Source organism: Colossoma macropomum, unplaced genomic scaffold (assembly GCF_904425465.1).
Source record: "Colossoma macropomum unplaced genomic scaffold, Colossoma_macropomum, whole genome shotgun sequence".
NCBI classification, from domain to species: Eukaryota; Metazoa; Chordata; class Actinopteri; order Characiformes; family Serrasalmidae; genus Colossoma; species Colossoma macropomum.
In genome coordinates this window covers 41,271,405-41,285,642 of record NW_023494785.1, presented here as the reverse complement: position 1 = coordinate 41,285,642, position 14,238 = coordinate 41,271,405, and the positions used below count along the sequence as shown (strand labels likewise).

The 14,238-nt window shown below is 39.7% G+C and overlaps 1 protein-coding gene across 2 annotated transcripts in view; it reads right to left on the bottom strand.

The window, feature by feature from the left end:
- Nucleotides 1–14,238, bottom strand: part of grik5 (glutamate receptor, ionotropic, kainate 5) — a 37,313-nt gene that overhangs the window by 6,713 nt on the left and 16,362 nt on the right. For both annotated transcript variants that reach the window (XM_036595003.1, XM_036595014.1), the window contains exons 7-15: nucleotides 12,111–12,272; nucleotides 11,563–11,715; nucleotides 10,684–10,788; nucleotides 10,460–10,567; nucleotides 10,166–10,369; nucleotides 9,257–9,370; nucleotides 7,937–8,046; nucleotides 5,764–5,937; nucleotides 3,712–3,877 (exon numbers count right to left, since the gene is read on the bottom strand). In XM_036595003.1, the coding sequence (XP_036450896.1) occupies nucleotides 3,712–3,877; nucleotides 5,764–5,937; nucleotides 7,937–8,046; nucleotides 9,257–9,370; nucleotides 10,166–10,369; nucleotides 10,460–10,567; nucleotides 10,684–10,788; nucleotides 11,563–11,715; nucleotides 12,111–12,272 (1,296 nt within the window). The remainder of the gene's footprint in view (nucleotides 1–3,711; nucleotides 3,878–5,763; nucleotides 5,938–7,936; nucleotides 8,047–9,256; nucleotides 9,371–10,165; nucleotides 10,370–10,459; nucleotides 10,568–10,683; nucleotides 10,789–11,562; nucleotides 11,716–12,110; nucleotides 12,273–14,238) is intronic.

Below are 14,238 nucleotides of genomic sequence, written 5' to 3'. Positions count from 1 at the left end.
GTGGACTCCTCTGGTTTGTTTTGTTCTCTTGTGACATTTGTGGCATCAATCGTGTGAAAAATAACCAATCAGGCTACACAGATTTGTGTTGCGCTGGTACGAGTGGATCAGACACAGCAGTGCTGCTGGAGTTTTTAAATACTGTGTCCACTCACTGTCCACTCTATTAGACACTTCTACCTTGTTGGTCCACCATGCAGATGTAAAGCCAGAGGCGATAGCTCATCTGCTGCTGCACAGTTTGTGTTGGTCATCCTCTAGTCCTTCATCAGTGGTCACAGGACGCTGCCCACAGGACGCTGTTGGCTGGATGTTTTTGGTTCTCAGTCCAGCAGTGACACTGAGGTGTTTAAAAACTCCAGCAGCACTGCTGTGTCTGATCCACTCGCACCAGCGCAACACACACTAACACAACACCACCACGTCAGTGTTACTGCAGTGCTGAGAATGATCCACCACCCAAATAGTACCTGTTCTGTAGGGGTCCTGACCATTCAAGAACAGGGTAACACAGTATGCAGAGAAGCAGATGGACTACAGTCTGTAACTGTAGAACTACAAAGTGCATCTATATGGTCAGTGCACATCAAACCACTCTGAACACTTTTGTTTACCTCTCAAGGATCAATTTATGCAAAAACGTTGGAAAATCATTGGCCTCAACAGCTCTTTGTCCTTGTTAAGAGCAGACGAGTGAGCGGCTTTGCACAACAGCGCTACATTACTTGCTAAGCGAAATCTATTTTTTACTGCAGCTATATGCTTTTTTTAGCCAATGACATTTCAAGGCATCTTCACCGTGCGCTGAGAGCACTTACTGAGCTAAATTACAGTTTATGAAATCAAACTGAGCTGAACTGTTTTACAACACTGCTCTCGAACTGAACGGCCAAGCACTGAATCACAGTTGGGGCTGAACTGCATTTAAGCCAAACCACATACAGCCTGGCGCCTGGGTGGAGAAAAAAAACAACTGTATACATAAATGCACACAAATAAACACGTAAACACAAACAGATGTAAACCAACAAGGACGGAGAGAGAACGTCAAGGTCTCGTACATGAACAAACACAGCTTCTCACAACAGAGAGGCTCAGGAAGCCGCCGCAAACTCAAATCGACAAACGAAGCGCAACACTCATCCAAACACAAGCATATGGGCATTCAAACGCAAACATAACCTGTGCTTCTACCATACAGAGAGAAGAGAGGGTACGGGTGGTGTGGGTCAATGACAAACGATCATTTAAAAAAGTCCTTATTAAAATATTCGGTCCCACTTTATATTAGTGTCTCTTATAACTGTGTAGTTACACATGAATAACATATGTAACAACACTACTGATTATTTAGTCAATGTTACAGATGGATTACAGTTTTGCCTCATGTAATTACACAAATGTATCTTTCGGATACACTACAGATCAGAAGTCTTCTCCAGCAGTTAAAGGAAGTATGTTTTACATTGCATTACATTTATGTTTACATAATTACTGTGGAATAACTCTGTTGTAACAAGGTGACCTAATCACATCACATTGATTAATACCATTCTGTAAACCCACCGTACCTTTATAACAACTTCAAACTTTAAATTAAGTGGACAGTTCCTGTGTAGTTGTTATGTAGTTACTGTGTAATAATGGAGTGGTAATATAGACATTTGCTTTTGAGGTAATGCAACACATTTAATTCATGTCATAAAAGTGACATGTTAATATAAGGGGGCGTCTGCTGTTCTGTCACATTACAGAATGGTTTAAAGCTGAAACTGGTTACAGTGTCACAGCACTAGCAACATAAATGCTAGCTAAATGTTATGGAAGCTGGCAGATACAGTGTAAGTAATGTCTTAATGTAAGTTATTACATACTTCATTTTACTGCTGGAAAATGAAATAAATGCTGTTCAAATCTGATTACAAATGTAATTACATTTATATTATAACCCTTGTGTAATTACATAAGAGAGAATAGGCTGTTACAACTATTAAGATACACTTGTGTAATTACATGAGGCAAAACAAGTTGATACACATGCTTAATTACATAAAGTGTCCTTCTGTAATCCATCTGTAACAGTGACTACGTCATTAGTAGTTACATTGTTGTTGCATATGTTGTTCACATGTAACTACATAGTTATTAGAGACAATATAAAGTGGGACCAAATATTCTTATTAATATTTAATTATCACTCAAAATGTCAGCTGGTGTGACCACACAGTGTGTGTATTTAATCTACGACTACTGAAAACCGCATATAAACTAGTCTTTGTACTTGGACGTTGGTGGAAACCCTCGCCTTCGAGCTCAGGTTTACACATTTTTAAATAAATAAAACATTATTATTATTATTACATCATTATTTATAGTACGTGCTACAGCTCAACAATGAAAAATGTTTTCAGTGTTGGTGAAAGGGCTGCTGACTTTGCACAATGAAGGTCACTTGAGAGCTTCTTTACAATGCAAAACACGACCCACTCTTAAAAGCATGCCAAAATAAAAGTCCTTTGTTGTCAGATGTGCTGCATGACTGATGTGAGGAAATGAAAATTTAGAGACAAAAGTTTTCCGATTAGTTGAAGACTTTAAAGCTGCCCTATTGCTGCTCTATTGTTCTATATGTGTTATGATTTTAAAGGTTTCATAAAATCATGCCAAACTTTTTCATTTAGAATTGAACCTTTATTAATTGTTTCCTTACAGTTTTTCTCCGTTGCTTAAACCCTTTGGTCCATCCATACAGTTTACACACATTACTAAACAGAGGCCAAAACGGTCTAAAAATTACAAAGCATTAAGAACGTGTTAAAGGTGCAGTGCGTAAGATGTAGTGGCATCTAGTGGTGAGGTTGCAGATTACAACCAACTGAATACCCCTCCCTCACCCCTCCCTTTCCAAGCATGTAGTAGAACCTACAGTGGCTGTCCTGATTTCGTTTTGCTTCTTCATGATTTCGCTCCTTTGATGATGAGGATTCACCCTCCCTCAGTTTTTCTTGTGCTGAATAATAAGTTTGATGCTGCATTTGTCACATTTTAGGGTCTCAAACTTCCCACAAAACAAAATTGTAGCAACCACCAATTCTTCTTCTTTCTGCTTCTTCTAACCGGAGCTACAGTGCCATCAAATTCAAGCTGCCGCTTCAATGTAAAAACTTGAAAGGCGCCCTCTAGAGCCAGTGTTTGGTTTGTTCATTCTGGGCTACTGTAGAAACATGGCTGCCTCTGTTGGGCGAGGACCCGCTCCCTATGTAGGGCTCATTCTAAGCATGGTTTTGTATACTGTACTCCATTTCTGCTAATAGATCCCCCCAAATCTTACACACTGCACCTTTAACACTTCTCCAAAGGGACACTCCTACTATTCTAAGAAGGTGACAATGAAGACTAAGTGAACCCAGTTCCCTTAAATGTGTTCAGCAATTGAGAAAAACTGTAATCCACCTCTGTGTTGAACAGTCGCACCACCTGACATTTTTAGTCATTGGGAGGCATAAATGCCTAAAATGAAACTTATTTTTAAAGTGGCAGAATAATGTGATGTATGTCATGTACTTATTAAATTAATAAATAATAATGAAACAAAAAATTATCGGACTTGGACACAGAAACTGCATGCCATGTCATTGACACCTGTGGGAAAGAGAGAAAGAAAAAGCTAAAAAGAAACAGAGACTGGACTGAGAATCATATGGTTCATACCATAAAGAAGGTCATGGTGCTCCCCCCATGAATGGTGCCGTACTGGATGTTGGTTTGGTCCGCCAGGTCGTCGGGTGACTCTATAGGGGCCTCCATTCTCTGCACGGTTAGAAATGCAGCCAGATTGGCCGTATACGAGGAGATTATGATCAGAGTGAACGCCCACCTGAGAGAGAGAGAGAGAGAGAGAGAGAGACAGAGAGAGAGAGAGAGACAGAGAGAGAGACAGAGAGAGAGAGGTTTTATTATAGAAGATTCATGAACACATATGTTTCTAAGTTCAGACCGTTACTGTTACTCCAGGGTTCTTTCTCACTTGTTTGTGAGCCCTTTGTGCTAAACTGTGTAGCACACCCACTCTTAGGAAGAGCTGGTCATGAACTTCTGCCATCTGCTTGAGTCATGGAGGCCCATAATCCTCAGAAATTCATGTATAATCTGCTCCAGTCTTATGATTGACAACTAGTGACGGTAGAAACGAGACAGTCTTGAACATTTCAGGCCACTTGTGTTCGTTGGCAGTGGCTATAAAATGCACTACACTCTTAAAAAAACATGGTTCTTTAGTAAAGAGAATGGTTCTGTGTAGAACCATGAGTTCTATATAAAACCCTTTCATGCTTTGCATGGTGAATGGTACTACAGACTGCTGGAGAACGTGCTGTATATGGTTCTACACAGAACACAGCACCAAAAAGGGATCTTCTATTGTTACATGCTGGTTTCAAAAAGTTTTTAAATAGAACCAAAGAACTCTTAAAGAACCACCTTTTTTAAGACTCCAGGGCTGGAACACTCGACTATTGACATAATCGATTAGTTGGTCCATTATGATTTGGATGTGTCGATTAGCTGCGAAACAAAAACCTGCAGACAAAAATGAATTAAATAGCGTCTGTGTGGTCTCAAGTAATGAAATTTAAAATGACGGACCTCACGGTCCAGTCATCACGTGTCAGATACGGAGACTTAACCTGGAGACAGTGTACATTCTCTCTCATGCTCTCGTCCAGGGGCGTCAGACCGCGGGTAAGGATGGACCTGACTAACCAGAGCCCTCCCTGAATAGGGGTCCTCCTAAAGTCTCAGACATAAACTGATATTGGTTTCTAATTTTGATACTCTGTGCTATAATAATAAATAATACCAGACTGCATTTTCCATGATCACCTTTCAAATATTGCTTCTCTACCTGTCTGCCACGCATATTTATCTAAAAGGCAAAAAGAGGCCATTCTGACTCATTTCTTTCAGAAAACAGGTGAGCTGAAAGTGCCAAACTGCAAGTACTGTGGCGTTACAGCACTGGCTGCCATGTCATCGGAGCTTGCAAGCATGCATGCAAAGGGGCCATAAGAAGAGGCTCATGGGTAGCATGCGCCCCCCCCTTTTTTGTCGTTAATGTTGTTTTCTGGGTTTAAGATGTGATCATGTGTTTTATTGTGTTGGGGCGTGAGTTCAGTTATTGTGGGCTCGTGTTTACCATAAGGAGAAGTATATGGCTAGGAGTGACCTGCCCTTTATTTCTGTGGCAAAATCCCACTTCTGACACCAGTGTGGCGTCAATCTGAAGAAGAGTCAGGTCAAGGCCATAATGTCTGCTCAGAAATGTTCTTTATGAAAGGAACAAGGCCGAAAAAGCCGATAGAAAGGCAACTGATCGACAAGGTGAGGAGTATCCCTGGAGGTACATGTACCACAGTTTAGGAACCACTGTCTTATAGATGACTATATCTTTTTAGATGACATTAAAGTGATGTGTTTTTATAGTATTTTTTGTGGGTTCTACAGTCGGCGCTATCTGTATTTCCCTCTTTTATGCAATATAAATGGAAAGCGCAATTGTCATTGAGCAAACTGATCAATAACATGATTCGTTGCCAATAATTTCATATTACTGACATTATTGATAATGTAGATTAGTCGGTCCAGCTCTACAATGCACATTTACTGTATCACCAGGTACTGGACCCAGTTTACATTATCCCCTTTTTCTCACAACAGTACCTCTGCATGTACATGGTGTACACCCAAGCACACACCCACACTAACCAGACTCCGCTGACACAGCGAGTGGACAGGGCTTTGGGCATGATTTCTGAGCCTTGCTGCATGAAGCCTCCCACTGGAAACCACAGGCTGTTCCCCAGCGTGTACTGGTTTTCCAGCATATCCCTGCGCTCCCGTAGGCACGGATGAGGGTTGTACCACTCGTATGGGCTTAACCTGACAAAAAGAGACAGAAATAGAAACACTCACTGTGACCTATTTGAGAATGCATCATACAGAAGTCCATGTATATGAGAATATACTGTATATGTGTGTGCCTGATGCACAGCAGTGAACAATATATCACAAGTTCAGTGCTTTGTCAGTACTACAACATGGAAAACGATTCAACACTGTCAACATTTTCCTTTACTTATTTTAGTAAGCTAAAACATAAAGGTGAAGGATTGTATTCAGTAACAGCTTTTTAAGCTGTTTTAAGCTTCTAGAAATGAATTAACATAAGATTTAAGCAGACTATGAGACGTTAGACTATATTATATTTGTTATAACACGGCATGATGACTGTTAAGCTGTATTGTATTTTTTATTAAACACAGTGTGATGAATGTCGGGCTATACTGTATTTATATTACACACAGTGTGATGAATGTTGGGCTATACTGTATTTATATCACACACAGTGTGATGAATGTTAGGCTATATTGTATTTGTATTAAACAGTGTGATTAATGTTGGGCTATATTGTATTTATATTACACAGTGTGATGAATGTTGGGCTATACTGTATTTATATCACACACAGTGTGATGAATGTTAGGCTATATTGTATTTGTATTAAACAGTGTGATGAATGTTGGGCTATATTGTATTTATATTACACAGTGTGATGAATGTCGGGCTACACTGTATTTATATTACACACAGTGTGATGAATGTTGGGCTATACTGTATTTGTATTAAACACAGTGTGATGAATGTTGGGCTATACTGTATTTGTATTAAACACAGTGTGATTAATGTTGGGCTATACTGTATTTATATTACACACAGTGTGATGAATGTTGGGCTATATTGTATTTATATTACACAGTGTGATGAATGTCGGGCTACACTGTATTTATATTACACGCAGTGTGATGAATGTTGAGCTATATTGTACTTGTAAATGTTGGGCTATACTGTATTTGTATTAAACACAGTATGAAGAATGTTAGGCTATATTTTATTTGTTCTAAACTGTGCGATGAATATTAGACTACACTGCATTTGTTTTAAAGAGTGTGGTGAATGTTAAGCTATACTGCATATGTTACAAGCACAGTGTGATGAACATTAGGCTATACTGTATTTGTTGTAACAAGGTATGATTAATTTTAAGCTATACTGTATTTGTTCTGAGCAGTGTGATAAATGTTCAGCTGTATTGCACGTACATAAAACACAGTGTGATGAATGTTAGGGAACACGGTGTGATGAATGTTAGACTATACTGTATTTGCTGTAACAAAGTGTGAAGAATTTTAAGCTATATTGCATTTGTTTTAAACAGTGTGATGAATGTTAAGCTGTACTGTATTTGTTTTAAATACAGTGTGATGAATCTTGTGCTATAATGTAGCCCCTCCAGAACATGTTGAATGGGACCATGCTGCATTTATTTAATTAATTATTTTACACATTTAACATGAAGAGCTCTGTACTGATAAAAAGAAAGGCGAATTTGAAAATGAGAGATATTAATTAATCTGTAACACTGGGTGTTTAGATAATGGCAGTGTTTTTAGTTTTATCATTTTGGTGATACTACATTTAGTATTTGATATGTTGGTATCGAAGTCAAAATTCTGCTATCATGACAGTCACACTGCTCAGAGCAGAGATGTACCCTGTGGCTCACTCTGCATAACAGTGACTGATTAGCATTAGCGAGCCCTCCTTTACAGAGCACATTACGTAACAGTCAGGGACTGACATGGTTACATACTTGAACGTTTAGCACTGAGACACTCAGCACTCGACTGGTGGCTCAGAATGAAGTGAGTGCAGCGCTCGCACACCACAGAGGAAGTGTGTGTGCAGCCATGGCTCTTCCAAACCGGCCATATGGGGAGAGAATTGGGAATTGGAGGCGACAAAATACACAAACAACTCTCTGTGATTATGAGCCGGTCTGTGTGAGCATGTATGTATTTGTGTACGTGTGTTTGAGTACCTGGCAGCGAGGAAAAGCACACAGCTGACAGCCAGGTACGCCAACAACATGAAGAGCCAAACCGCCGGAGAGAAGGGATCCAGGAAGGAGAAGTAGCCTGGCTTTCGGCTCTGATGGGGAGAGACGATTAAAAATAAAAACAACAACAAAAAAGTACAGAAATATTTAGACTCTCACTTTTCATTCACATCAAAAATTCACACTGCTTAATTTACTTTGGTTAGTTAGACAGATAGATAGATGGATAAACAGATAGATAGATAGATAGATAGATAGATAGATGGACAGAAAGATGGACAGAAAGATAGACAGACAGATAGATAGACAGACAGATAGATAGACAGATAGACAGACAGACAGACAGACAGACAGACAGACAGATAGATAGACAGAAAGATAGATAGATAGACAGAAAGATGGACAGACAGATAGACAGACAGATAGATAGACAGACAGACAGACAGATAGATAGATAGATAGATAGATAGATAGATAGATAGATAGATAGATAGACAGACAGATGGACAGACAGATAGACAGACAGATAGATAGACAGAAAGATAGACAGACAGACAGACAGACAGACAGATAGATAGATAGATAGATAGATAGACAGACAGATAGACAGATAGACAGATCACTTTATTAATCCCAGAGGGAAAGTTGTCTATTACAGCAGGACACAGTAGGGTACAGCAAAGGTATGGCCGTACGCTGTTATACAGATACATAAACAGAATGGGAAGTAAAAGTATATAATAAAATATACTAAAACAACCACTAAATATAATGTGCAGTACAAACATAAGTAAGTAAAATCGCATAAATATTATGCTGGTTGACAGTGCAGTGGTGCACGGTACTAGAAATATGGAGATAATCATAATATAATCCCTTCTAAAAATAAAAGCTTTTCCAATTTTTTTCCTTTTAGACATCAATGGGCCTCATTCACCAACCATTCTTAAGAAGAAATTCCTTCTTAAAATTCACGTATGCAGTTTTTACAAAAATTCTGATATTCATCAATGTTTTCTTATCTGGGATTTGTTCTTAGGTAAGGTCAGAATCTACACACACTCAAGAGCACAAAGGTGTGAACAGCTCTGCGCTTTAAGAACACGTCATGAATCTGACGCTGATTTTTTTTACAACTCTTCTCAAGAACAAAAGAAAAAGCTTAGGAAGATTTTGGTGAATGAGGCCTAACGATATCCCTGCCTGTATTACCTCTCCTCACCACTAGAGGGACTCTTTGTCAACTATTCAGGTAAAGATGAGGGTGCCGAGTGTTTGTGTGTGTACGTCTGTATATCGTACTATATGAACTCTGTAGAGGATACTGATGCCCAGCGTCATGAAGGGTTTGGAGAAATCGATGACTTTCTCTCTCTCAGACGTGATGGTGAAGGCAGCCACGGCTAAATCAGCTTTCTGCTCCAGAGAAAAGACAACAGAGAACAAGATGCAGGGCAATGCTGATACATTTAGTATGACAATATTTTCCAAATACACCAATCAGGCATGATATTATGACCACTTCCTCGTTTCTACGCTCATTGTCCATTTTATCAGCTCCACTTACTATATAGGTGCACTTTGTAGTTCTACAGTTACAGACTGTAGTCCATCTGTTTCTCTGCATACTCTGCATAAACACCTCAGTGTCACTGCTGGACTGAGAATAGTCCACCAACCAAAAATATCCAGCCAACAGCATCCTGTGGGCAGCGTCCTGTGACCACTGATGAAGGACTAGAGGATGACCAACACAAACTGTGCAGCAGCAGATGAGCTATCGTCTCTGACTTTACATCTACAAGGTGGACTGACAAGGTAGGAGTGTCTAATAGAGTGGACGGTGAGTGGACACAGTGTTTAAAAACTCCAGCAGCACCGCTGTGTCTGATCCACTCGTACCAGCACAACACACACTAACACTCCACCATCATGTCAGTGTTACTGCAGTGCTGAGAATGATCCACCACCCAAATAGTACCTGCTCTGTGAGGGTCCATGGGGGTCCTCCCAGGGTAAAAGGAGGCTAACAAAGTATGCAGAGAAACAGATGGACTACAGTCTGTAACTGTAGAACTACAAAGTGCACCTATATAGTAAGTGGAGCTGATAAAATGGACAATGAGCGCAGAAACAAGGAGGTGCTCATAATGTTATGCCTGATTGGTGTATATGAAATGTGAATATCTATGTTGTGAGTTGTGTCCATACCCTGTTGATGAGTTCCCCCACCATGCCCGTCCAGGAACCGTTGGGCTCTGGGGCGCCGTACAGGCCGTCGTCCACTAGTTTGATTCGGTAGGTGAACTTCAGGATGTCGGACAGTTCCCTCAGCATGTCCACACAGAAGCCTTCGTACTGCTCGTTCCCCTCCAGCTCCTGATAATTCACCTTCCTCATCACGTACGGGTTCTCCTACGGGTTCAAACGTTGGGACACACAAACGTTAATCATGTGAATAGACACTAGCCGGTCCTTTGTGTATGCAGGGCATTTTGACCTCACCAGTATGGTGGTGACTATAAGAGTCTTGTTGGCAAGTGTCTCAGAAACATTGATGTCCAGACTGGTGGAGTTCATGACCAGGGTATTATTAGAGTACCACACACCAATCTAGAACCCAGACAGAGAAAACCAGTCATTAGAGAAAAACACCCATAAAAAAGCCACAATGTTTATGTAGGATCAATTATATTGTGAATGTATGTGTGTGTGCATATATATGTTACCTGCTTGTGTCCTGTTTTGTGTTTCTCCAAAATATGCAGGGTGTAGTTGGTCCTCTGGCCTTTGCTGTTAAACTCAACATGACCTGTTAAACCATCATACTCCACCTGAGAGACAGAGCAACAGTACAGCATTACACACACTGCAGATTCATACTGGATTAAAATCGCTCCACAATTATTACAGTCAGACTGTAAAACTACACACTGCAGATTCATACTGGATTAAAATCTCTCCACAATTATTACCGTCAGACTGTAAAAACTACACACACTGCAGATTCATACTGGATTAAAATCACTCCACAATTATTAGTGTCAGACTGTAAAAACTACACACACTGCAGATTCATACTGGATTAAAATCGCTCCACAATTATTACAGTCAGACTGTAAAACTACACACACTGCAGATTCATACTGGATTAAAATCGCTCCACAATTATTACTGTCAGACTGTAAAACTACACACACTGCAGATTCATACTGGATTAAAATCGCTCCACAATTATTAGTGTCAGACTGTAAAAACTACACACACTGCAGATTCATACTGGATTAAAATCACTCCACAATTATTAGTGTCAGACTGTAAAAACTACACACACTGCAGATTCATACTGGATTAAAATCGCTCCACAATTATTAGTGTCAGACTGTAAAAACTACACACACTGCAGATTCATACTGGATTAAAATCGCTCCACAATTATTACTGTCAGACTGTAAAACTACACACACTGCAGATTCATACTGGATAAATAAAATAATTGATCTTTTTAGAAACCGGCTAAATTACAGCTCAGGCTCAAGTCAGACAAAAAGAGAAACTAATGTCAGTACATCACTGCTCAGACCACAAACACACACACATAAACTGACCATGCGCAGGTAGTTCATCAGGCTGGTGCCGTGCTGCCAGATCTGAGGGGAGGTACAGCTGAGGGGTTTCACTCCAATCTCCTGACTCCTGTTCAGCTCCTGCACCGCACTCGCCACCACATGGACGGCATCAAACAGCAGAGCTGACGACAGCTACACACAGCACACACACATATTAATCAGTATGAGGGGAGAGAGTGTGTTTCTGGATACAGTCTCAGCTGTGGTATTTAAAAAAAGACTTATAATAATCATATAATTAATAATAATTATAATAATCTCTAATTTTATACACAATTATAACTTAACAAGACACCAAGAGTGAGGGTTAGCATGAGCTTCCTCTGAGACACGTGAAGCTCCAGCTCATCTGTTCAAACTGCCTCTAACAAAACGGGACCCAAAACATTTAAACCCTTTTATACGATTTTATATTATTGATTATATATTAGTGATTAACACTGATCCCAAACTTGAACATTAGTGGAACAGTGTGTGTGTGTGTGTGTGTGTGTGTGTGTGTGTGTGTGTGTGTGTGTGTGTCTCACCGCTGGTCCTGGGTATGGGTTAATGTCGCAGCCCTCTCGCCAGGACAGGTTGAGGCTCCTGATGAACTCCAGGTAGAATGGGTGAGTGGTGTTGAACATGGAGAAGCCCACGATGTTGGAGTGGTCATCTACTATATCATCCAACCACAGCAAGGGGAAGTCCTACATACAGCAACAACCACAACAATAATAATGATACTATTCTACTTATTACTCTACTGTTACTCACTGTTACTTATTATATACAACCCCATTCCCAAAAAGTCGGGACGCTGTGCAAAATGTATATAAAAACAAAACGCAATGACGTGCAAATCATTTAAACCCTATATTCATTTGAAAATAGCACAAAGACAACACTTCAAATGTTGAACCTGAGAAATTTTGTTTTTTTTGAAAAATATTTGCTCGTTTTGAATTTGATGCCGACAACATGTTCCAAAAAAGTTGGGACGGGGGCAACAAAAGGCTGATAAAGCGAAAAAGCATCTCGGAGAGGCTGAGTCTGTCAGAAGTAAAGATGATGAGGGGTTCACTACTTTGTTAAAGACTGCATGATCAAATAGTGCAACAATTCAAGAATAACGTTTCTCAACATAAAATAGGAAAGAACTTCTGCTTTTCATCATCTTCAGTACATAATAACATTAAAAGATTCAGAGAATCTGGAGAAATCTCTGTATGTAAGGGACGAGGCCAAAAACCAGTATTTGCTGACCGTGATCTTTGGGCCCTCAGATGGCACTGCATTAAAAACAGACATGATTCTGTAGTGGAAATCACTGCATGGGCTCAGAAACACTTCTGAAAACCACTGTCTGTAAAAACAGTTCATCACTGCATCCACAAATGCAAGTTAAAACTCTAAAACGCAAAGAAGAAACTGTACATAAACAGGATCCAGAAATGCTGCCTGAGCTCATTTAAACTGAGGGGGGGGTGGAAAAGTGTCCTGTGGTCCAACAAATCAACATTTGAAATTCTTTTTGGAAATCATGGACACTGTGTCCTCCGGGCTAAAGACCACTCAGTTTGTTATTAGAGCACTGTTCAAAAGCCAGTATTCATGATGGTACTGGGGTGGCATGGGTGATGTGCACATCTGTGAAGGCACCATTAATGCTGAACGACATATACATGTTTTGGCAACGTATGCTGCCATCCAGACGACGTCTTTTTCAGGGAAGGCCTTGATTATTTCATTAAGACAGTGTCAAACCACATTCTGCATGTATTACAACAGCATTGCTCCGTATTAAAAGAGTCTGGGTGCTAAACTGACCTGCCTGCAGTCCAGATCTGTCACCCACTGATAACATTTGGCGCATTATGAAATGAACAAGTAAAACAAAGGAAATGGAAAAACATTTCACTTTTAAAACTACAGCAGTGTCTCCTCAGTTCCCAAACGCTTACAGAGTGTTGTTAAAAGAAGAGGTGATGAAACACAGCAGTAAACATGTCCCAGTCCCAACTTTTTTGGAACATGTTGTGTGTGTGTGTATATATTATATTTATATATATATATAAATAAAAGACAAAACCTTCTATGTCTATTTTCGTCTATTTTTCAGTTTTTGCCATAAATTGAAAATACCTGTTGGCCTTTACATTGTGTGCAAATTTCATGATGAATGGACCAAAAGAAACGACCAAAAATTACTTTTGGTATTTGACTTACATTAAAAGTAAAGTATGTTTATTTGACTTACATTAAAAGTGAAGTATGTTTTTTCCTTCTCCTGTAAAGTTACCATTTTGGAGATACGAGGTTTTGTTCTGAAATATTTATTCTATTCTGAATTGCTTCCTAATTTAATTTAAAGAGTTTTATTACAAATTATATTATCAGCAAAATAATTTGTGTGAAAAGTAGAGGCTTCGAAATTTTACTGTGAATTTCATAGTATTTGTTCCCCTTTTTTCTTTAATGACCGTTTGCACTCAAGCTAGCACGACTCTGGTCACTAACAGTGACAAAAGCCTCAGATGAGTAAATGAAATCCTCCTTATCTGCCTCAGAGGAAGGAGGAAGACAAAAACGTGACCTTTTCATACAAAGGCCTTCCCATGGTCAGCGTCAAATCTGCTTAAATTTGAATAGTGACCTACAAACGCCACAGCGCAG